Source organism: Chiloscyllium punctatum, chromosome 7 (genome assembly GCF_047496795.1).
Source record: "Chiloscyllium punctatum isolate Juve2018m chromosome 7, sChiPun1.3, whole genome shotgun sequence".
Taxonomy (NCBI): domain Eukaryota; kingdom Metazoa; phylum Chordata; class Chondrichthyes; order Orectolobiformes; family Hemiscylliidae; genus Chiloscyllium; species Chiloscyllium punctatum.
In genome coordinates, this window is record NC_092745.1 from 88,163,655 (window position 1) to 88,187,556 (window position 23,902).

The following is a 23,902-nucleotide window of genomic DNA, read 5'->3' on the forward strand; positions in this document are numbered from 1 at the left end:
AGCCAAGCAGCATTAAGAGGTGGAGAAGTCCTGGGTTCCACCCGAAATGTTGACTTCTCCACCTCCTGATGCTGCCTGGCTTGCTGTGTTCTTCCAGTCTCCTACTTATCTACCCTGGACTCAAGCAACTGCAGTTTTTTTGTCTCTAACCATCTTTGTCATTTCAGGCTGTCAGTTGACCTCTGGGTGTTCCTGCTCTGTTATATGACTAAAAGCTGATTTTGACTACTCAGAAGATCAAATGTATAAGATGCAAACATTAAATTTGCACAGTGGGTGACAATATTGCAGTCAAAGTAAAATAAGCTTTACTTTGCATCTAACATAATGGATTTGATTTAGGAATTCTTGAAGCTGACGCTGTTTCCTTTCTTCATCTACATATACCTACTTTTATAAGGAGATCAGCTGTCACCGTATAGCAATTTCCAAAAGTTACAAAATGTTTTCTCTCTGCACAAGTGTCAATGTTAATCGTGATGAACTGTATATTCATTCCTAAATCGCTTAAAATTGGATTTATGAGAAAAGATTTCAGTCAATAGAATGGAATTTTGCAATCTATGTTAAGATTTTATGTTAGGAATTAACTCCACATCAATACTCACTTACAGGGAAATCAACTGATCTCTTCATCAACAGCTCTCTATCCATCCCTGGATAGCTAGGCGTCAGCTTGCGACCAGGATAAAGAAACTCCCTGGTATTCTGCTCATAGACAGCCAGTGTTTCACCCACTGCAAAGAAATATTTTGAAGACATCAGGTCTTGAAGCTCAAATTCCCATTTAAGCACCATACCAAAGACAAAATTACAGTGGCACAGTGGTTAGCACTGCTGCCTCATAGCGCCAGAGACCCAGGTTCAGTTCCTGCCTCAGGCAACTGTCTGTGTGGAGTTTGCACATTCTCCCCGTGTCTGCATAGGTTTCCTCCGGGTGCTCAGGTGAACTGGCCATGCTAAATTGCCCGTAGTGTTAGGTGAAGGGGTAAATGTAGGGGGAATGGGTCTGGGTGGGTTGCTCTTCGGAGAGTCAGTGTGGACTTGTTGGGCCGAAGGGCCTGTTTCCACACTGTAAGTAAGTAATCTAATCTACAATGGGACTACTTATACATAGTACCTGACACAGTGAGAATTTATAGAGTCACAGTGTCATTTAGCACAGAAACAGATGTTTCGGTTCAACTTGTCCATGCCAATCAAATTTCCCAAACTAAACAAGTTGTATTTGCCTGAGCTTGGCCCATATCTCTGTAACCTTTTCCTATTCATGCAGCTGTTCCAATGTATTTTAAATGTTGTATTTGCACCTACCACTTCCTCTGGCAGTTTATTCCACATATGAACCACCTTCTGTGAAAATGTTGGCCCAGAGATCCCTTTTAAATCTTTCTCCTCTCACCTTAAAAATACACCCCACCTAGCATTGAAACCCCCCCTACAGAAAAGACCTTTGCATTTCAGCTCTTATATGCCCCTCATGATTTTATAAACCTCTATTAGGTCACCCCTCAATCTAATGAAAATGTCTCAGTATATCCAGCCTCTCCTTAGAACTTAAACCCTCTAGTCTTGGCCAACATTATGGTAAATCATTTCTGAATCCTCTCCAATTTAATAATATCCTTCCTATAACAGTGGGACCAGAACTGTACACAGTACTCCAAACGTGGCCTCATAAATGTTCTGTACAACCTCAACATGAAATCCCAACTCCTATACTCAATGACCTGTGCAATGAAGGCAAGTGTACTAAACAGCTTCTTAACCATCCTATCTGTGACACAACTTCCAGAGAACTATGGACCTGAACCTTTAACCATTCTTTCTAAATTATCATCCAACTCATTTGTATAAATGACAAACAACAGTGGACTCAGAATCAATCCCTGAGGAACACCACTGGTCACAGGCCTCCAGTCTGAAAAACAATCCTCCACCATCAACCTCTGTCTCCTACTGTCAAGCCAGTTCTGTATCCAACTGACAAGCTCTCCCTGAATCCCATGTGATCTAACTTTACTAATCAGTCTACTATACAGAACCTTATCAAAGGCTTTACTAAAGCTCATGTAGACAATGTACAAAGCCCACAAACAAAACCATACAAAGCTGATTATCCCTAATCAGTCGTTACCTCTCCAAATGCATGTAAATCCTATCTCTCAGAATTCCCTCCAACAACTTACCCACCACAGATGTTAGACTCACCAGTCTACAGTACCCAGGCTTCTCCTTACAGCCTTTCTTAATTAGAAATTAGCTAATCTCCAGTCCTTCGGCACCTCACCCATACCTATAGATGCTAGGAGCCTAGCAATTTCTTCCCTAACTTCCCTAAAATTCCTGGGATTCACTTGATCAGGTTCTGGAGATTTACCTATCTTTATGTTTTTTTTAAATCTCCAGCACACCCTCTTTTGCAATGTCGACTGTTTTCAAGACATAAGCAGTATTGATATGGTTAGGGTTCCAACTAGATGGGGAACTGGGACATTCAATGGTAAACAGGTGTTTCGGGACACAACCAGCTGTTGTAGTTTAAGATAGCAAGATCCCACAGCAAATTAATGAATTACCAGATAATCTGCTTTATTGTGATGCTGCACAACCATAACAGAAATATTAGCCACTGCACTGGAAGTAGTCCTGGCTGTTAAACTGTCCCCAAGTATTTTTAGCATTCAACTTACGCTGATAAGTTATGTCTTGCTTTGCACTCTTAATAATTTCAAGTGTCTAGATTGTGCATTCATCAATTGTGGGCTTTAAAGCAAAAACTCTGTCTTAGAAGCAACATTACTAACAGAGATAAGTGATAGACTTAACTGTGATAAATTACTTAAGGATCCATTTTAACACAATTGAATTATAGTACATGACTATAAAATGTTCTACCTGAACCTTGCGTTTCTTAGGTGCTATTGTAAAAGGTTAGTCTAAATTAGGTGCTACAGTAGGTGTCAGGGTGAAGGGATAAGAAGCAAAACACATAAGTTCCTTAATCACTAAACTGCATGTTAAGTGGTAGAAATAGATGATCCAGAATCATGAGGCAAACAGACAAATAGATAAATATCACCATTCAGACAATCATTAGCATTACAGACATCGGTTTTCAGCCAATTCACTCCACGTGATATCAAGAAACAGCTGAAGGCACCAGATAATGCAAAGGCTACAAGCCTGACAACATTCCAGTAACAGTACTGAAGACTGCAGCTGTAGAACTAGCTGCACTTCAACAATAAAGCAGTACAAATTTAATCTGGCCAATTATCAGTCCATCAGTCTACTCTCAACCATCAGCAAAATAATAAAAGAGATATCGTTGACAATGCTGTCAAGCAGCACTTACTCAACAATAATCCTGCTCACTGATGCTCGGTTTGGCTTCTGCCAGACCCACTACTCACTACCAGGCAGCAAGTTGATCTTTGCAATTTTAGCAGCTCCACCACACCTTAAACAAAACTGGTTTCAGTGAAAGATTTAACTAACTGGATGGCAGATAAAAGAAATAAATGAGCCCGAGGAGAGAAATGCATTGGCCAGACTAAATAAAGGAAGATTGAAATGATCAGGGGATGGGAACTGTGGATTGTGGACATATATTCAACCTAATACAGAAGACTTATGATTTTATTCAGGACCAAAACAAATATTTAGTCCCATACTTGGCACAGAAATCACCCTCTTATTTTCAACTAATAACTGCTTCTTTACAGTCATAATTGCATTATGAATTAGCCTCAATTTTTCGAATGAGTCAGGCCAAGGGATCAAGTGGGAAATACGACTGTGACAACAAGAAGATGCATTTCAAATGGCTCAGTATTATTACTGGATTAATAATACAGAGACCCAGGCAATGTTCTATGCTTCCTGTAATTTTATACATGTCAATCATGTCCCCCTCAAGTCTCTTCTGCTCCAAGGAAGATAACCACAGTCTATCCATGCTCGTCTCATAACTAAAACTGTCCAGCCCTGGCAAAGTCTTGGTAAATCTCCTCTATATCCTCTCCCGTGCAATCATATCCCTCCTATAATGTAGATTCCAGAGCTACCACAATATTCTAGCCGTGGCCTAACCAACTTTTTATGGAATTGTACAGTTGACGGCTAGGGTAGGAATAGGGCCAGTCAAAGACAAAAGTGGGGAGTTGTGTGTGGACCCTGTGGAGATTGGAGTGGTGCTAAATGAATATTTCTTATCTACTTTCACTCAGGAAATGGAGAATATTGTAGAAAAGAAGAATGAGATATGGGATATTAGACTAGAAAGGATCGAGGTTGGTAAGGAAGAGGTGTTATCAATTCTAGAAGGAGTGAAAGTAGATAAGTCCCCTGGGCCAAATGGGATTTACCCGTGGTTCCTCTGGAAAGCAAGGGAGGAGGTCCATGCACATCTTATAGTTTGGAAGGCTGAAGGAAATGAGAGCTGATGTGTAGATGTGCTGCATGCAAATAGTGCAAGTTGAAGTCTGCGAACCTTGGTAAGAAATGTGCGCATTCGCAGAGTTACAGCGAGTATTGGCGCTGTGAGTGTGAAGTAGCAGAGCAAAGGTGCTGGCACTTATCTAGCAGAACACAGGTGATCATTCAACTTCTCTCTGCACTGCTACGAATTGTGTTTTATTTGGATCACTACATTGACCTGGGTTGTTTTCATGGTCCAGGTTGGCTGGTTGGCCGATCAGCAAGCTTACATCACTGCTCTACTCTGCCCCACCCAATCCACTAGAACCTCCAGGTTATTGTTAGCAAACCAGAGAGCCAACTTCCCTTCTGGGTCATGGAGATCTAGAGGCTAGGAATAGACACACTGCAGCACCACAGTGTAAGGGACAGTTTCTGGTCTTAAGTAGTGTGCAGCTGGACTTTAAATATGGTCCAACAGAGTGAATGCCAGAAGATCTCAGCAATGGTAAGCATCTCCAACTCTCCTGCTGTGAAATTCCATAAAATGGGTAGTACAAAGCCCAGCTGCATAATTAATGAGATGAAAAGCAGAAGATTGCATGAGAAACGTTGCCTTGAGCCATAACACATCAAGCTCCAGGAGTCTCACTTGAAAAAACACTGACTGAAGGTGGGAAGGTTCAGCCATTTGTTGGCTCAGCTCTAGTTTTTGGAACTCCAATTGATGGTTCTTTCTTTGGATTTACCTTACCACCTAGGTTTAGTTGCATCAGCAATCGATTCAAATGTTTCAAGAATTAATGGGCGTTTGTACTCTTCTATATGCCCTGGGAATTGTTATGCGTGAAAGCTCAAAAGATATAAACTGTTAAAAGAATTGCTGTCCCCTGATTCATACTGGAAGATGCCACATGTTTCTGAGCTTGAATAACTTGAAGATATTTACACATAGCTTAGCCACCTAAGCATAGTGTAGGAGATGAAATTCCTTGAAACAGCCTTGAAAATTGTACACTATACATCAGCATCAAGTGGGAAAGGAGATGGAGAAGGCAGGTGGCTTTTTAAACAATTTCAATTTTTGAGACTCTCTTCATGCTTGAGGTTAAGTGTCAAACCTTTCCTCATGTTTTCTCACCAACACATTTTCCCATTTAAAGTCATTCTCAAGAATTGCGACATGGGAAACCCCAATACAAGCTCTTAGGGTGGGGGGGTCCCTCATTTAAAGGAACAGTGCTTAATCAAAGTGCAGCACCACTCCCGGGCAGCTGTTGGCCTCTAATTGGCTAGAAATGCTCATGTCTGGCCCTGGGGTCCTTGATCCTGCAGAAGGCCAGACACTTGAATGATTGATGGTAAATTAATTCAGTGGGACTTCACAAAAAGAGGTGACATGGGACTCTATCCAGCTCTCCAGCAAATGGGCAAGATCTCTGTTGCCTGTGCTGAGTACCAACCATAATGATGAGGGTTGTGCCATTCATTTTGCAAGAATTCATACCTAAGAGTAAGCACAGAGTTAATTAGATCGCCTTCCCCCACCACCCCGATTTGTCTCAAGTCAATTTTATTCCTTGAATTCTCTTCCCTAACTACTTTCAGGGATCTGGTTGCACAGATAGCTACTGTCATTTAATATCCCCTTTAACCTCTGGTTTGATAGTGTATGGTTCACAATATTTTTTTTTAAATGGAGTTTCAATCTATATTTAGCAATATATGTCAAGCAGTCATTTACACAACCAAAACTGAGAACACACTGATTTTCTTTTAATCTTGTGATTCTGTTGCCAATTATAACATTTTACTGCAATTTCAGATCTTAGCACAGACTGGGCAATTATCTGCTGTCTTCCTGATGTCTACTACTCACCTACTCAAATGATAAGCTCATTGAGGCATAAAGGTACAGTAGTTTAATTTTCCTTTTTCTATTTCAGGATTCTTCATGTGTTTTCTATCTTTTTTTCACTCCTAAATATGAAGAAACTTCATGCATATTCACAAAATAACACATTGTTAACACGACACCCGGGATGTGCCTGTGTTTCTACTTACCACATTCCCTTCATTATTTTGTGCTGAATTTATGAGGGAGAAATGTACTTTCAGATATCAAACTAAACAGTATATTATAATGTATGTTAAATAATAGTGGCACTTTACCAGGTGGTAGCAATCTTTAGAAAACATATTTTGACTAAGCAAAACAGACAGGTGAACTCAATGATATTTTCACAAATTTTGATGGTACCTGGTGGAGTCAGCTGTATTAATTCAAATTTTGTTGTATCCGCTGTGAAGAAAGGAATTACAAGATAATATTAATACTGATATTATAATACAGTAGTATTGGAGATGCAAATGTGTAAATACAAAAACAAAATTACTGATATACTGGTCTTACTTTCCAGAATGTCTGCGACATCCCCAGGATTCATGGCTTCGGGAAAGTTCTGCATTTACATAACACAGGAAATAAAAATCAAAAACAAAGAACCATCACTTGGAAATAATTGCTCAATGTTAGAAAACATAAAATTCAAAGATTACTTTTAATCAAACTTCTAATGATGATGATTTAGAGAAAAACAATGACTATGTACGAATGGATTAAGCTTTGAACTGAAAGGAACTTGTTAAAATGATCAATATCAACAACTTTGGGGGAGCAAACTGCTATATTTGGGAAAAGAAAATTGAGATTAACTTAACTCATACTATACACATGTTTATTAAATATTCTAGATTAGAATAATTTTGCCTAACACTTTATCAACCCTTTACTTTACTGCTGATCTTGATTATTAGTGATGTTTGTTTGTTGCAAAGAAAATGTTTCTCTGTTACTTACAACATTGATCTTTCTCATTTCCAAACATTCTTATTGATTCCCATTCATTAAATTTGTAAAGCGTTGCACTGTTGTGAGATGTTGTTAAAATGAAAAGCAAACAGAAATGCAAGTCAAAGTCACCAAAGAATACACAGCAGCTTTAATGTAGCAAAGTGTCTCAAGCAATTACCTGGAAAAGAATGGGTAGAGTGGGGAAGGTGAACAACAAATTTGAATAAAGTCAAAACTTGTAAGCAAAAAGCATAGCTAAATTGTAGGATTTGAGAAATGTGCCAAAGCAATTCAGTTTGAGTTTGGGAAGGGAATTCCAGAACATGATGACAAATGTAGAGAGGATACATAAGTGGACTTGAGTCAGAAGAGAAATGAGAGCAAGATTGAACATGCAGCAAGAAAGATTGTAGAGTATCTGAACCTTGTGCTCATGTTGACAAAAGACTCCAAAGTTATGGAAGGTGGGCCACACTGTCCAAGACACCATTGTAACTTCTGATAAGGTGGTTGAGGTGGGGTAATGGAACAGTGCTGTGTGGCCGGGTGAGTGCTTGTACAGAGACTTTGTCTTACAAATATTTAATGGTCCATGCTCTTGTATGCATCAATGAAGGTGTCAATGACAAAGTTTAGACTCAGTCCCTGACTGTGCACAGATGTAAGCATCATCTGCATACTTTTCAATGACAGAGGATGAGCAACTAAACAGTTATCATTTGCTCTGTAGATTTACTCCAGTGGGAGCTTGCCGAAGCTGAGATGGAGCATTGTAGCAAGGGGGATCAAGAGAGTACCAATGCAGTGACACAGCCTTGCTTAACCATTGTACAAATGTAAAATGGGTCTGTGGTGGATCTGTTATTTGGAATCATGGGCTACGTATCATTGTGAAGCAAACAGAGGATGGAGAAATATATTTAAAGGTAGCTGAAATGGAGTAGGAGTTCACAGTTGACAGTTTTGAAAGCCTTTAGGTCAAAGGTGGCCATGTTCAAGAGTTGGTTCAGGTCACTGCATTTCTCCTTTTGTTGCCATGCAATTAAGACTATGTTCTTTGTGTTCCTTTGAGGTACTCTGAAAGGAGCTCTTTCACCACAGGGAAGAGATGATGGATGAAGCTTCTTGAGATAAGTTTCCTTGCTACTGGCAGCAAAATACCTTCTTTGAAGTTAACAAATTTGGCCCTATCATATTTCTTGAGGAAGGTCACGCTTACAGCATCTAAGATTTCCTTGCATGCTCTCCTCCTTCCAGATAAGGGAAATGAGGTTGTGTATTCATGTAACAATGTTTTCCAGTATAGGTGTAAATTATTGCAGCTGCTGGAATCAGTACCGAAAACAACAAATATCGAAGATCACAGCAGGTCAGACAGCATCCATGGAGAGAAAGCAAGCTAACATTTTGAGTCTAGCTAACAAAACATTAGCTTGCTCTCTCTCCATGGATGTTGTCTCCCCCACTGTGATGTCCAGCATTTGTTGTTTTCAGCTTTTCCAATATAGTTTAGTACTTCAATAAGGATTCCACGTGTTCCTCAGGCTTTCTTGCTGTTTAGCTGCCGTGTAGCCTTTTCTAACTTGTGCAGGGTTGGGGTTGTGCTGAGACGGCAGCAGGATGTAGTCGAAGATCTGTGCGTTGAAAACAGTTAAGAATATCTTCAAAATGTACCTTCCTGTGGATGCCAACTGTTTCCCTGTCCTTGATGAGCATTTCTCCGCTCTTAGCCAGAAATGGAGTGAAGCCTTGGATGCATGGACCATATGTAGTCTTAGGCGAAAGTGAGGACAGCAGATGCTGGAGATTAGAGTCAAGAATGTGGTACTGGAAAAGCACAGCAGGTCAGGCAGCATCCGAGGAGCAGAAGAAACAAAGTTTCGGGCAAAAGTCCTTAACTGAGCTAAAAAAATCATGCACATTGTGGTTGTTGATTAACTGCTGGATCTCCTGCACTTCCTCCACATACCCTCTGCTCCTTAATTTGCAGGACATATAAACAATGAACAAAAGTCAGCCCTTTGAGCCTGTTCTGCCATTCAATAAGATCATGCTGATCTGATTTTAACCTTAATGCATATTCCTGCACCTCAGCCTTCAGCTATCTGTAGAACTAGTTTCTAGTTCTCAAGTAGATCTGTTATTTCAAATTCAGAATTGCCTTGTGTTATAGAGTCACAGAGTGACACTCACAGAAACTGACCCTTTGGTCCGATTAGTCCATGCCGAACATAATACCAAATTACTAGTACCACCTGCCTGCTCCTGGCCCATATCCCTCCAGAATCTTTTCTATGCATGTACTTAACTAAGTGTCTTTCAAACATTGTAACTGTGGTCACATCTATCACTCCCTCAGGAAGTTCATTCTACACGCAAACCACCCTCTGTGTAAAGAATTTAGCCTTCACGTCTTTTTTAAATCTCTCTCCTCTCACCTTAAAAATATGCCCCCTAGTGTTAAGATTCTTGGAAAAAGATATCTACCATTAACTCTATCTAAACCCCTCATGATTTTATAAACCTCTGTAAGGTTGCCTCTCAACCTCCTATGCTCCAGTGAACTAAGTCCCAGCCTATCCAGCTGTTCTTTATAATACAAACCTTCCATTCCTAGCAATATCCTGGTAAATCTCTTCTGAACCTTCTCCAGCTTAATAATATCATTTCTATAAATGGATGACCAGAACTGGACACTGTACTCCAGAAAGTGTCTCACTAATGTCCAGTACAACCTTTCCAATTCCTATACGCAAAGAACTGGGCATTGAAGGCAAACATGCTAAATGCCTTTTTAACCATCTAACTTCGAAGAATTATGTACTTGAATCCCTAAGTCCGTCTGTTCTACAACACTACTCAAGGCCCTACTATTAATCATATACATCCGGCCTCCGTTTGTTGTACCAAAATACAATACCTTGTATTTATCTAGATTGAACTCAATCTTGCATTTTTCAGCAACTTATCAGCTCCTGAATATCCTGGTCATTCTCTCAAATAAGTCCTGGTGTCTCTCAATCAGGTGACCATCAAATGCACAGGTATATAAACAGGTTAAAGGAGTGGGCAAAATCTTGGCAGACAGAACATAATGTGGAGAAGTTTAAGATTATGCACTTAGAAGAACTGAGGAGTTGAAAATTATTTAAATGGAGAAAGATTGATGAAAGCTATGAAACAAAAGGATTTGGAAGTTCTCAGCCATGAGTGACAAAAAGCTAGCATTCAAGTTCAGCAGGTAATAAGGCTTTTATTTCAAAGGGAATGGAGTAAAAAAGTAGGGTTTTTGTTTTCTAAAACTACACAAGGCACCAGTCAAATCATAGATGGAATACTGTGAATAGTCTCGGGCCCCTTATCTGAGAAAGGATACGTTGGCATTGGAAGCAGTCGACAGGAGGTTCGCTATGCTGATACCAAGTATAAAGAGACTGGCTTATGAGGTGGGGTTCAGTTAAAAAATGGTAGGCAGTCATATTGAAACATATAACATTCTTAGGGTACTTGAAAAGGCAGATATGGGAGAGTGTCGGACCAGAGTGCATAATCTCAGAGAAACAGGTTGCATATTTATGTCAGAGATAATGAAGAATTTCTTCTCTCAGAGGGGAGTAAGTTTGTGGAATTCTTTACTGCAGAGGGCTGTCCAGGCTGAGTCATTAAGTATACTCAAGGCAAAGAAGGCAAATTTTTAATCAATAAGGGACTCAACGGATATAGGAAGAAGGCAGTAAAGTTGAGTGAGGATTATCAGATCAGCTATGATCTCATTGAAAGTGTGACAAAGCTGCTCCTTTAACAAAGTTATGCCGTCCTTGACTTTTTTTTCCAGAGACTTCATACACGACACAGACTCAATATTACAATATTGAGGTTACAATATTAAGAGCCACAGGATCCTATCCAACCGTGATGCTGAAAGATGAGGAGATATGTACTTCTGAAGGACTATTGCCAGAAAGGGAATTCATGGTGAAACAAGAAGCATTCAATTACGTAAAGTGAGGTTAGAGTTAGAAGAGTGAGGAAGCTGTGGTAGGGGTACTTGACAAACTCTCAACTCCAGGAATACAATTTGTCTTTGCTAGTGATATAGCTGATTCACCAGTAGAGTGCTGCCTACTGTTGTTGAAAAGACCACTCCTGGGGGTGGTCATCCACACCAAGCTTTCTTGAACTCTTCATGTGAATGCACTGGTTACAAAGGCCCAACAACATCTCTTCTTCCTCAGTCAACTGAGGAAATTTGGCAAGACGGCGAATACCCTTGCCAACTTTTATAGGTGAGCCATCGAGAGCATTCTGTCTAGATGTATCACTATCTGGTATGGCAAATGAACCATTCAAGATTGAAGACAGTTACAGGGAGTGGTGAACCCGCCCCGGACAATCACAAAAGTCAAACTACCATCTATAGAATCCATCTACCAGGCCTGCTGTCAAGGAAAGGCCGCCAGCATTCTTAAAGATCCATCCCACCCTGGCAATGTTTTTCTACAATCTCCACCATCGGGGAGAAGGTGCAGAAGCCTGAACACGCACCAATCAGATGCAAAATAGTTTCTACCCTACTGTTGTCAGAATACTGAGTGGACTCACAAACTCTTAAAATTCGCCTGTAAATGTGTTTTTGCCGCTGTTACCTATTGTTTACTTATCTATGCTACTTAACTCCGTGATCTGCCTGTATTGCTCGCATGACAAAGCTTTTCACTGTGCCTCTGTACAGATATTAGTAAATTCAATTCAAAGCCAGTGGAAACTCAGGTTACTGGACTATTGTAGGACACATATCGTAGCATTTTTCCTGACTGTGTGGTAACGAGGTCACAAAGTCACCAGCTGAAACAGAACAGGACAGACCAAAGAGTACAGATAAGGAAGTTGAAGTAGAATTAGCAGAGACTCTGTTTGCTCAGATGGTTGAGACAAGCCAAGAGCTGATAGATGACAATGCAGACATTTTTAGCTCAGATAAATTAACTATGTTACAGCAAAAATCACAGAACATAGAACATTATAGTGCAGTACAGGCCCTTCAGCCCTCGATGTTGCGCTGACCTGTGGAACCAATCTGAAGCCCATCTATCCTACACTATTCCATTTTCATCCATATGTTCATTCAATGACCATTTAAATTCCCTGAAACTCGGACAGTCTACTACTGTTGCAAGCAGGCCATTCCACACCCCTACTACTCTCCGAGCAAAGAACTCACCTCTGACATCTTTGTCCTATAGCTATCACCCCTCAATTTAAAGATATGTCCCCTCGTACTAGTCATCACCATCTAAGGAAAAAGGCTCTCACTGTCCACCCGATTTAACCCCCTGGTTATTTTATATGGCTTAATTAAATCACCTCTCAACTTCTTCTCTCTAATGAAAACAGCCTCAAGTCCCTCAGCCTTTCCTCATAAGACTTTCCCTCCAAACCATGCTACATCCGAGTAAATCTCCTCTGCACCCTTTCCAAAGCCTCCACACCCTTCCTATAATGCGGTGACCAGGACTATACGCAATACTCCAAGTGCGGCCGCACCAGAGTTTTGTATAGATGCAACATGACCTCATGGCTCCAAAACACAATCCCTCTACCAATAAAAGCTAACACACCATATGCCTTCTTAACAACCCTATCAACCTGGGTGGCAACTTTCAGGGATCTATGTACATGGACACCAAGATCTCTCTACTCATCTACACTACCAAGAGTCTTACCATTAGCTCAGTACTCTTTATTCCTGTTGCTTCTTCCAAAGTGAATCACCTCACATTTTTCCACATTAAACTCTATTTGCTACCTCTCAGCCCAGCTCTGCAGCTTATCTATGTCCCACTGTAAACTGCAACATCCTTCGGCACTACCTACAACTTCACCGACCTTGGTGTCATCCGCAAATTTACTAACCCATCCTTCTACACCCTCATTCAGGTCATTTCTAAAAATGACAAACAACAGTGGACCCCAAACAGATCCTTGTGGTCCACCATTAGTAACTGAACTCCAGGGTGAACATTCCCCATTAACCACCGCCCTCTGTCTTCTTTCTGCTATGCAATTTCTGATCCAAACCACTAAATTACCCTCAATCCAATACCTCTGTATTTTATGCATAGCCTACCATGGGAAACCTTATCAAATGCCTTACTGAAATCCATATATTTTACACTATATCAACTGATTTATCCTCATCCACTTGTTTGGTCACCTTCTCAAAGAACTCAATAAGATTTGTGCGGCATGACCTACCTTCACAAAACCGTGTTGACTATACCTAATTAACCTATTCCTTTCTAGATGATTATAAATCCTATCTCTCACAACCTTTTCCAACACTTAAATCCACAAATAAGGTAAGGCTCATTGATAAGGCTAACTACCAGGTTTGACTCTACTCTCCTTCTTGAACAAGGGGACATTTGCTATCCTCCCGTCTTCTGGCACAATTCCTGTAGACAATAACAACATAAAGATCAAAGGCTCTGCAATCTACCCCCTGGCTTCCCAAAGAATCCTAGGATAAACCCTTCCAGCCCATGGGACTTATCTATTTTCACACTTTGCAGAATTGCTAACACCTCCTCCTTGAGAACCTCAATCCCGTCTAATCTAGTAGCCTGTATGAAAGATGAAAACTTAAAGCAATTGTTTCAAAGGCATTCACAGAAAAAGAATCCAAATGTATCTCTGAATGTTATTATCATCAAAATGATGTCTTAATGTGGAAATAGAGACCATCACATATTCAGGCAGATGAGAAATGGGCAGACGTTCATCAAATCACATTGCCAGTGGGTTATAGAAAGGAGGTGTTGCAAGTGGTGCACAAGCTACCACTAGGATGTCATTTAGAAGTGAGAAAAACTCAAGCTAAAATACCAATACATTTTTACTGGCCTGGACTGCACAGGATAGAGCTGAATTTTGCCAGACATGTCATTCATATCAAGAATTGGAAAACCACAGGCAGTAATAAAACCTGCACCTTTAATACCAATTCATGCATTTGAGGAATCTTTTACAAGAGTCTTAATTGATTGCGTAGGTCCCTACCTAAAATGAAAAGTTGGAATCAGTATCTGTTAACAATAATGGATGTGTCCACTAGATTTCCAGAGGCCGTTCCATTATGCAATATCACAGCTAAGAGGATTGTAGAGGAATTACTCAAATTTTTCACCACATACAGACTACCCACAAAGATACAATCAGATCAAGGGTCAAATTCACATCAAAATTATTCAAGGAAGTTATGGACAGCTTAGTAAATTTGAATTGTTTTATTCCTGCCTACCATCCAGAGTCACAGGGAGCCCTAGAAAGGTGGCATCAGATATTAAAGACCATATTGAGGGCTTATAGTCAAGACTATCCATATGATTGGGGTAAGGGAATTCAGCTTGTGCTTTTTGCGATCAGAGATGCACCAAATGATTCGTCCAAATTCAGTCCATTTGGATTAGTTTTCAGGATTGAAGTGAGAGGACCATTGAAATTGATTGAGGAGAAATTGGTAGGTCAGAATTCAGAGAATTCAGGAATGTGTGTCAAAGATAAGGAACAATTAAATAGAGCAGGGGAGCTGATTAGACAGCATTTAAAAGCATCACAGCAAACAATGAAAGAGGAAGCAGACAAGAAATCAAAAATTTGCAATTGGGGATAAGGTATTAGTGTTACTTCCAATAATAGGTGGACCTTATGGAATGCCCTGCCAGTAGCAGTGGTGGACTCTCCCTCTTTATGGTCATTTAAGCGGGCATTGGACAAGCATATGGAGGTTATTGGGCTAGTGTAGGTTAGGTAGGCTTCGGTTGGCACAACATCGAGGGCCGAAGGGCCTGTACTGCGCTGTATTTTTCTCTGTTCTATGTTCTATTATCAAGTCGAAAGGAAATTGAGTGAAGTGAACTACTTGATAGGGAGTCCAAACAGAAAGAAATTTCAGAGTGTGTCATATGAATATGCTCAAAAGGTATTTTGGCAGGGAAGGAAAGCAAGAGGAGAATGTGTTATTGATTACAACAAAGAGGGAAGAACAAAGTTCAGAAGATTCTGAATTGGACATTCCTCAAACTAAATTGCACAATGAGGAAGATGTCAAAAATTGGGAAAATTATTGAGTTACTTTCCAGGGGAAAATCAAAATGACCTGGAAGACTTATTACTATCACATGGGAAGCTTAGTGGAAATAAGCTGGAAAGTACTAACCTAATTATGCATGATGCAGGTATAGGAGATGCTATTGATTAAGCAACATCCTTATAGTCATAACCCTCTAAACTTGGCGCAGGTTCAAAAGGAGGTTGAACACATGTTCCAAAATGACACAATCAAAGTGAGTTACAGTGACTGGAGGTTACCCATAGTAATGGTGCCAAAACCAAATGGTACCCAAGGTTTATGTGTGGAATACCGCAAATCAATGCAGTTACAGAAATTGATGCATATGTGATTCTGCGTTTGGAAGACTGTGTTGAGAAGGTAGGACAAGCAACTTATATTTCTAAGTTGGACTTGCTCAGACGGTACTGGCAGGTACCTTTGTCTCAAAGGGCAAAGGCAATTTCGGCATTCGTAATGCCAATGGACTGTATAAGATTAAAGTCATGCCATATTTCAGAGACTAACTAATAAGGTCACTGCCAGACTACCAAACTGTGTCATATATATCAATGACCTGATGATTTTTAGTCACACATGGAAGGAACATTTACAACATTGTCCAATCAACTTCGGATGGCAGGCTTACTGATAAACCTGGCTAAAAGTGAATTTGCCAAAGCCCAAATCACCTTCCTAGGCCATATCATTGGACATGGACAAATGGCCCCATGAGATGCAAAAACAAAGGTAACTGGGGAGCTTCCCATACCATCGACACAAGGAGCAGTACGACAATTCCTGTGATTGAGTGGATTTTATCAAATATTCATACCAAATTTTCGCAGTGTGGCTGCTCCACTCGCTGAACTGCTAAAGAAAGGCAAGAAATTTCAGTGAACTGCAGACTGTCAGAAGGCATTTGATAGCCAGAAAGCTATGTTAACCGGTATTAGCCATACCTAATTATGCAAAGCCATTCAAGGTGGCTATTGTTGCAAGTGATGTGGGTCTCGATGCTGTGCTCTTGCAAGAAGACAATGAGAAGTTAGAAAGACCTATCGGGTACTTCTCCAGAAAGTTGAACATTCAACAGCATTAATATTTGATGGTTGAGAAGGAGACTTTGAGCTTAGTGTTGGCATTACAACATTTCAATGTTTATGTTACCAGTAACGTATTTGAGACAATCACATACACTGATCATAACCCATTGAAGTTTGTGGAGTAATTTAAGGACAAAAATGCCAGACTACCAGACTATTTAGATGGAACTTTGTGTTACAATCATTCAATTTGAAAATTGCGCATGTGGCAAGACGAGAAAACGTGATTGCAGATGCATTGTCGAGACTCAAATGAGAAATGGAGGTATTCGGTGGCATGAGTACAACTGACTGAAACAGAACGTGGTCGTGCGGTTATAGCCAATGGTATGTATGTGTGTGTTTTTGAGTGCGAACAATTTAGGTTTAAGGAGTTTTAAAACGAAGCCATCTTTGGATTATGATGGTTCACTTTAAGGAGGGGGTTGATTGGGGGGGGGGGGGGGGGTGGTGGGAGGTGTAATGAAGCTGCTCCTTTAACAAGGTTTTTCTTTCCTAGTTTTTTTTTCAGAGCGGTCTCAAATGACACAGACTCTGAAAAGTCTGGGGTTGAAGGATTTTCAAGCCAATTTGATAATAGCTAACATAGCTTTCCTCAGGTGGAAAGCTTTCAAATTTGATAAAGGAACACTGTACAATGAAAAGGGTGTGGCTAGTTCTCCCAGCTCTGCTTTTCTCTGGTTTGGGGCTTGGTTTTTAGCAGTAGTGTGGAAAAAAAAGCTGCTGGGCCCAAAGAAGCAGATCCAGGCTGGTACTTCTATCCTGTAAGAACCTGTGTTTGATTTTACCTTTTGTGCCAAGGAGTGTTTATGGAGATTGTTGCAAGTATTTGGAACATCATTATTAAGTTAGGATCATCTGTTAGGTTTTCAGAGTGTTTAATTTATTCGGTATTCTGTTTTCTGTTGTTGTATTTCATTCAGTAATCTTGTAAATAAATTCTGTTTTGTTTAAAACTAAGTGGCTTGACCAGTAGCCTTTCTCCTGGAATATCCACTTTACACCTGCTTAAAACAACTAGCAAAGTAAGAGTCTGGGCTACCTTCTTGAAATGTTTTGAGGGGTCCAGTCTGGTCCATAACAAATGGTAGAGTATACTTGATAGGCTGAATGGCCAGTCCTGCTCCTATGTCTTGCAATCTCTCTGCAGATGCCAGATCTGATGCTGTGTACACTCTGAGGTCTCTGGGTCAGTGAGTATCTTCAGTTCAGCAGTGATGTATTGTCTGAATGGGGCACTATTATCAGGGGTCTTTGAGTGCTTCAGCATTGATTTTCCAACAGCACCGGTTCTGTTGACATCATGGTTGAGCAGAACAGCATTTTTTACAGAAGTAATGCCATCTCAGACATAAAAACATTTTTTTACTGAGAAATATTTTTGCTTAAGGGAAATATGACTATTTCTAATAGTCCAGGGAAGATATGGCTCCATTAATTTATCTCAGTATTAGCTTGAACACTGCTTCATTAACACATTGGTTGAAAGTCTGTTCTGGATGAATTAAGTAAATCCAAACATTTTGCTCATTGATTTGAATTACACTAAGAAATGTCATGAGGCTTCTTTATTGTTTGCATAGTTAACAGTTAGTCATCACACTGTAAAGTATTTAATTGTGTGAGATATTTTAAGATGATGCAATATGATTAAAGTATTAGTAAATCCGCAATGTGGAGTTGGAAAGCACAAGACAATTGCTCTGAGGCATGCAGATGCAATTCAATCTACATGCTTAAATCTTGCATGTTGTGTCCTAATTTCACTTTTCTCATTATAACTTCTTTGATATATTTATACCTACCTACCTATGTAAACTATGTATAATTGCACCCAACTTAGAATAATAGAGATGTACAGCACGGAAATAGACCATTCAGTCCAACTCGTCCCAGTCAACCAGATATCCTAAATTAATCCAGTCCCATTTGCCAGCACTTGGCCCATATCCCTCTAAACCCTTCCTATTCATATATCCATCCAGATGCCTTTAGATGGTGTAATTGTACCAACCTCCACCATTTCCTCCAGAAGCTCATTCCATACACGCACTATCCACTCCATGAAAAAGTTGCCCCTTAGGACTCTCTGTCACCCTAAACTTACGCCCTTAAAAGATAAATTGGAAGCTGTGACTGGACTGTTGCTAAATGCAACAATCTAAGATGTAGCGAAACAAATAATGATTGCATTTTGAAGTAGTTTCCACAAGACACCATATTTAACAGAACAGCCGGGCCAAGAGGCAAGGTTGCAGCCAGCAGTTTTCACAGAGGGGCCTGCTGCATCTGATTTGCCTGCAAGGCCTTCAAATTTGGCAGACCACAGGATGTATTAGGAGGCCATTCAGCTCATTGAAAAAGGAGAATCTTCTTATGTACTTATGGTAATTCAGGAGCCAAGAGAACAAAGAAACCAAGAGAGAAGGAGTATCTAAATATATAAATACAAGCTGATAAATACATTTCAAAGCTGATAATTTAATTTAGAATTACTCATGAAAGAAAAAAACAGCTTGAGAAAATTTTAACAGTTTTGGGACAGAGTTTAATTTGACACAAGGCCAAGATTAATGATCCTTCCTCTCTATTTCTATTTAACTTGAAGACCATACCAGATTCCATTTTTGGAATATCAAATGAGTTTGATCCAAAGTGAATGTAGCACTCATAGTGTCTTTTTAGATCTCTGTGAAATGTACCAATGTCCTTTGTGAAGGTTGAATTACTTTCAAATGTAGTGACCGGTATGAAAATTAAAATTTAAAGCTACAAGATTGCTCTGCCATGAGGAATTAAATCCTTTCCATGTAAAAAATATCCAAACAAAAGTAGAGAATGCTGAAATTTCACAGCAGGTCAATTAGCATTGGAAAGAGAAGCTAGGTTCAGTTGGAGATCCATTATTAGAAATGATTACTTCTGAACCTGTCTTTTCTCTTTCAAATGCCATTTAATAATTTGTGTAATTCCAACATTTAGGCTTAAATTGTTCAGCATTTTTTTTTCTCTTTAGAACTTGCTTGAACAAGAAGACAGTTTATACCTTTTCAATCTTCACTTTCTCATTGAAGGTCAGTGGAAAGACAGAAGGGACAAACTTGGTTTTCTGGAATCTTCCTAACATACATACACTGACGTAAACATCATTCTTTTCAGGCAGGAACACTCCAGGACATGTTACCTGTGAAAAATTATTTCAAATTGGAAGAATTACAATGTTGGCATAGAAACATAAAATGTCTTACTATTACCACATTAAATAACACCACTCATTTTTGACAATAATGCGATGTTTGGCCTCTCATATATAAATTCTGTCACAAACCTGCCATAATATATTTTGATATTTTGTGTCATCAACCAACGTCCAGCACATCCATTTTATCCCACACTGCTTTTCCTCCTGTCAGACAGCTTTTGCCATTATGTGCCTATGTGAAAGTACTCATTGATCATTAGGAAGTTTGTTAATTTATAGTGTTTGATAAATATAAGTTCCATAAGTAAACATAGCAATACATAAAATGGTTAAAAATTCACACTTACAGGTTTCCTATTTCTTAGGAAATAAAATTTCCTTCAGGTCAATGATGTTTCCCAAAAAAAAAACAATTTTAACCAGATTTTCAGTCAAAATAAAAGTATTGGTTGAAGCAACTGACAATGGACTGCTGCCAAGGATATTTTTCAAATGTGTGTGAACGCACAATGTTTCAAACTCACATGAAAAGAAAACAAGATGGGGCGAAACGCTCTGAAAATCTCCACTGAGAAACTTTTTATAATCTCGATAAATTATTTTTGTTGTTTACAATAGCAATGAGTCTACAGATACTACTAAGAAGAAGGTGGGGGCAATCATCGTATTAATATAGGAGTTCTATTATAACACACGTGTCGTTAATGCGATTGACAAATTGGAGACGTTGTTTCTACATCACGAACCTTTGAAACGTGTGTTGGCCATAATGTGATTACAGCGCCAACACCTTAAGTGCTGTTTCTAAAGTGTGATTTTTCTATAATGAGGGATTGCATAAGAATTCAACCATCACGTTATAGAAAAACTGACTGTATTCTTATCACAAGGTTTGTCTGAAAGAAAGCTTCTCACAATTATAGAGTCATAGACTCAAAGAGATGTACAGCATGGAAATAGACCCTTCAGTCCAACCCGTCCATGCCGACCAGATATCCCAACCCAATCTCGTCCCACCTGCTAGCACCCGGCCCATATCCCTCCAAACACTTCCTATTCATATTTCCATCCAAATGCCTCTTAAATGTTGCAATTGTACTAGCCTCCACCACATCCTCTGGCAGCTCATTCCATACATGCACCACCCTCTGCGTGAAAAAGTTGCCCCTTAGGTCTCTTTTATATCTTTCCCCTGTCACCCTAAACCTATGCCCTCTAGTTCTGGACTCCCCAACTCCAGGGAAAAGACTTTGCCTATTTACCCTAAAGAGCTTCTACATTTACTCAGAAACCTACTGCTTCAAATGACACATGCAAAGTCGACACTGAGAAATTATGCAAAAATAAATGGTTACATATACAAGCACGGATTGGAAACTTTCTGCATTCTTTCATGAGATGTGGACATTGATGGCAAAGACAGCATTTGTTGCGTGTCCCGAACTGCCATGAACAGACTACTTTACTCAGCTGTTTCATTTTTTAAAACAAATTGTATTGGTTTGGTTTAATTTTCTCTTACAATCCCATGTTTCTCAAAAATAGACTATTATTTAAATGTGATATAATTCTCTATTCTATCATCTCGGAGAATTCTTCAATCTGATTGGCTAAGTGGCCTGCCCCTGTTGCTGCATATCAAAGATCCCCTTCAGAGGGCACTAAATTCTAACTGACTTTGGAATGTAGCAAGTCTATGCTGTACGGCCAGCTAAAACTTTGTGACATGTTTCTTGGTTGTCAACTTGAAAACACTTTCTGTGCAATTAAACAAAAATAAGATGAATATTTATTTTAAGCGATTACTATTGCATATCAACAAAGTACAAGTAATACCACAATTAATTCAATGTTAATCACGCCATATTGCCTCCTTAATTTAAAAACATTCCTCTACACTTACATCAACTTTCTCTCTCCACATGACCCTCTGTCTCTCTACACTGCTACCATGAAACTCATTTTATCGTGTCCAAAAAGCTTTTGTAAAAGAGGTTGCAAAGATTGACTCAGCAACTACAGACCATTCAGTTAACTTCAGTGGTGGAGAAACCTCTAGAAATACTCATTAAAGATAAAATTAACAATCACATGAAAACATGTAGATTCATTCAGAAACTCAACATGAATTGCTTTGAAGAAGTGATGAGTAGGGTTGTTGAAGGGAAGACTGTTGGTATGGTGTGCTTGGACTTCCAACAGGCATTTGATACAGTGCCACAAATCTACTTGTGAGAAAACTTAGATTTCATGGAATACAAGGCATAGTAACAATGCAGATACAGAACTAGCTGAGGAATAGGAATTGGTATATTTTGGGCAAGAAGGTTTGAAATGGAGTTCCTAGCGAGAAAGAAGAAAGTGAGGACTACAAATGCTGGAGAGTCAGAGTCAAAAAGAATGGCGCTGAAAAAGCACAGCAGGTCAGGCAGCATCCGAGGAGTAGGAGAGTCAGTGTTTTGGGCCCGAACCGCCGACTCTCCTGCTCCTCAGATGCTGTCTGATCTGCTGTGCTTTTCCAGCACCACTCTTTTCAACTCTTCCGAGGGAGTATTATGACCTTTGCTTTTCCTGATAGACAAAACTGATCTAGATCTTTGTGTGCAGAAGTCAATTTCAAAGTTTGCAGACAACACATGACTCAGGAGAATTATCAAATATGAGGAAGATGTTGTAGAACTTCAAAATGACATTGACACAGTGGAGTAGACAGACAAGTAACAGATAAGTTCAAGGCAGAGAAGTGTGCTTTGGTACAAAGAACATGGAGAGACAGAACAAACTAAAGGGCACTATTCTAAAGGGTGTGCAGACGTAAAGAGACCTTGTAATATATGTACATAAGCCAATAAAGGTGGCAGGACATATAGAGGGAGTTGTTAACAAAGTGTACAGTATGGACACACAAAGTACATGAGTATGGAGGTAACGATGAACTTGTTATAAAACATTGGTCATACCTCAGTTGCAGAATTGTACATGGAATTGTGCCACACTGTAAGAAGACTGTGAGTGCGCTGGAGAAAATGCAAAAAAAGTTTACGGGAATGGTTCTAGAGATGAGATACTTCAGTTCTTAAGAAAGAACTCATTTCCTTGAAACTCATTTCACAGTCCCAAAGTATATTTACAGGAGTACTCTTTAATGTTTGGGGATCTGGCCCCATAGCCCTCTGATTTTCATTATCACCCAGCCAAGCCCACCTCTAGTCAAAATATAATTCTTAACTTAATTTTTAATCATTAGCCCTCAGAGTTAAAACACCTTCAGACAATGTTGATAGATTCTATGAAAGAAAGTAAGTTACAACTGAAAGCATACATTGTGGGAGAGCAAGAGTGAAATCAGACCACTTAATGCAAATACAGAACAAAGTTGTGGGGGAGGGGGTGGGGGGGAAAGAGAGAGTTTCCTGATGAAGTTGTTGTTGTTTGGTGACAGCTTTCCCCCGCCCCCGCCCCCATTCTCATTGAAGGAAGCGGACGGATTCCTACAAATCTCAGTCAAGCACGGCCGCTTCGCCGTCGCCTATTGGCCAGCCGTATGTCAATCAAAGCTGGCCAGCGGGTACGGGCCCAACCGCCACTCGTCGCGCAAAAAAAAACCCGACCGCCAACTATCGAAGAACCCACCGCTTGGATTTTCAGGTGCACCGTTAGTCTCAGAACCTTTTTCGGCATTTTGGCCAGGCGAAAACAAAAAGAAAAGAGGTTCACGCCGTCTCCACGTTTAAAGTCCGTTGCGGGTGCGGCACGAGCCAACGCTTCAAACGGTTTGGAAACAGCGCGCGGTGGAATGCCGATGTTACGCCGTTGTCATGGCGGCAGAGCACAGGCTGACGCCACAGAAAGGAAGTGATGCACAATTGTAGCTTTGAAGCCAGGAGCTGACCCCCAAGGCTGTTGTCAAGACCAGATTCCCTTCATTGTCCTGACACACAGGTGGATGCAGAAGTTTGTTTTAAATTGTGTGTGCCTATATCGCTTGGAATACGCAGCAGGTCTGGCAGCGCCGATGGAGAGAGAAAAAAACAAAGAGTTCAAGTTTCAGACCTGTCCATTCTCACAAGTCAACAATAAGCCGTGCATTAAGGTCAGCAATACATCAAATAACCGCGGAGGGTGGAGATCTGAAACACACACACACGCAAACAGAAATTGCTGGAGAAACTCAGCAGGTCGAGTAGCATCTGTGGAGAGAAACCCGT

At 40.0% G+C, this 23,902-nt stretch overlaps 1 protein-coding gene across 3 annotated transcripts in view; it reads right to left on the reverse strand.

Annotated features, from left to right (window-relative positions):
- The window catches only part of spata6 (spermatogenesis associated 6), a 99,667-nt gene extending 76,117 nt beyond the window's left edge, over positions 1-23,550 (reverse strand). Inside the window, exons 1-5 of one of the 3 annotated variants that reach the window (XR_011961156.1) lie at positions 23,328-23,550; positions 19,539-19,676; positions 6,836-6,884; positions 6,683-6,724; positions 613-737 (exon numbers count right to left, since the gene is read on the reverse strand). Coding sequence is in view for 2 of the 3 variants with exons in the window: in XM_072574257.1 (XP_072430358.1) it covers positions 613-737; positions 6,683-6,724; positions 6,836-6,884; positions 19,539-19,676; positions 23,328-23,375 (402 nt within the window). In the remaining variant the exon portion in view is untranslated. The remainder of the gene's footprint in view (positions 1-612; positions 738-6,682; positions 6,725-6,835; positions 6,885-19,538; positions 19,677-23,327) is intronic. The other 2 variants (XM_072574257.1, XM_072574258.1) reach the window with 2 other exon arrangements.
- Between the last annotated feature and the right edge of the window lie 352 nt (positions 23,551-23,902).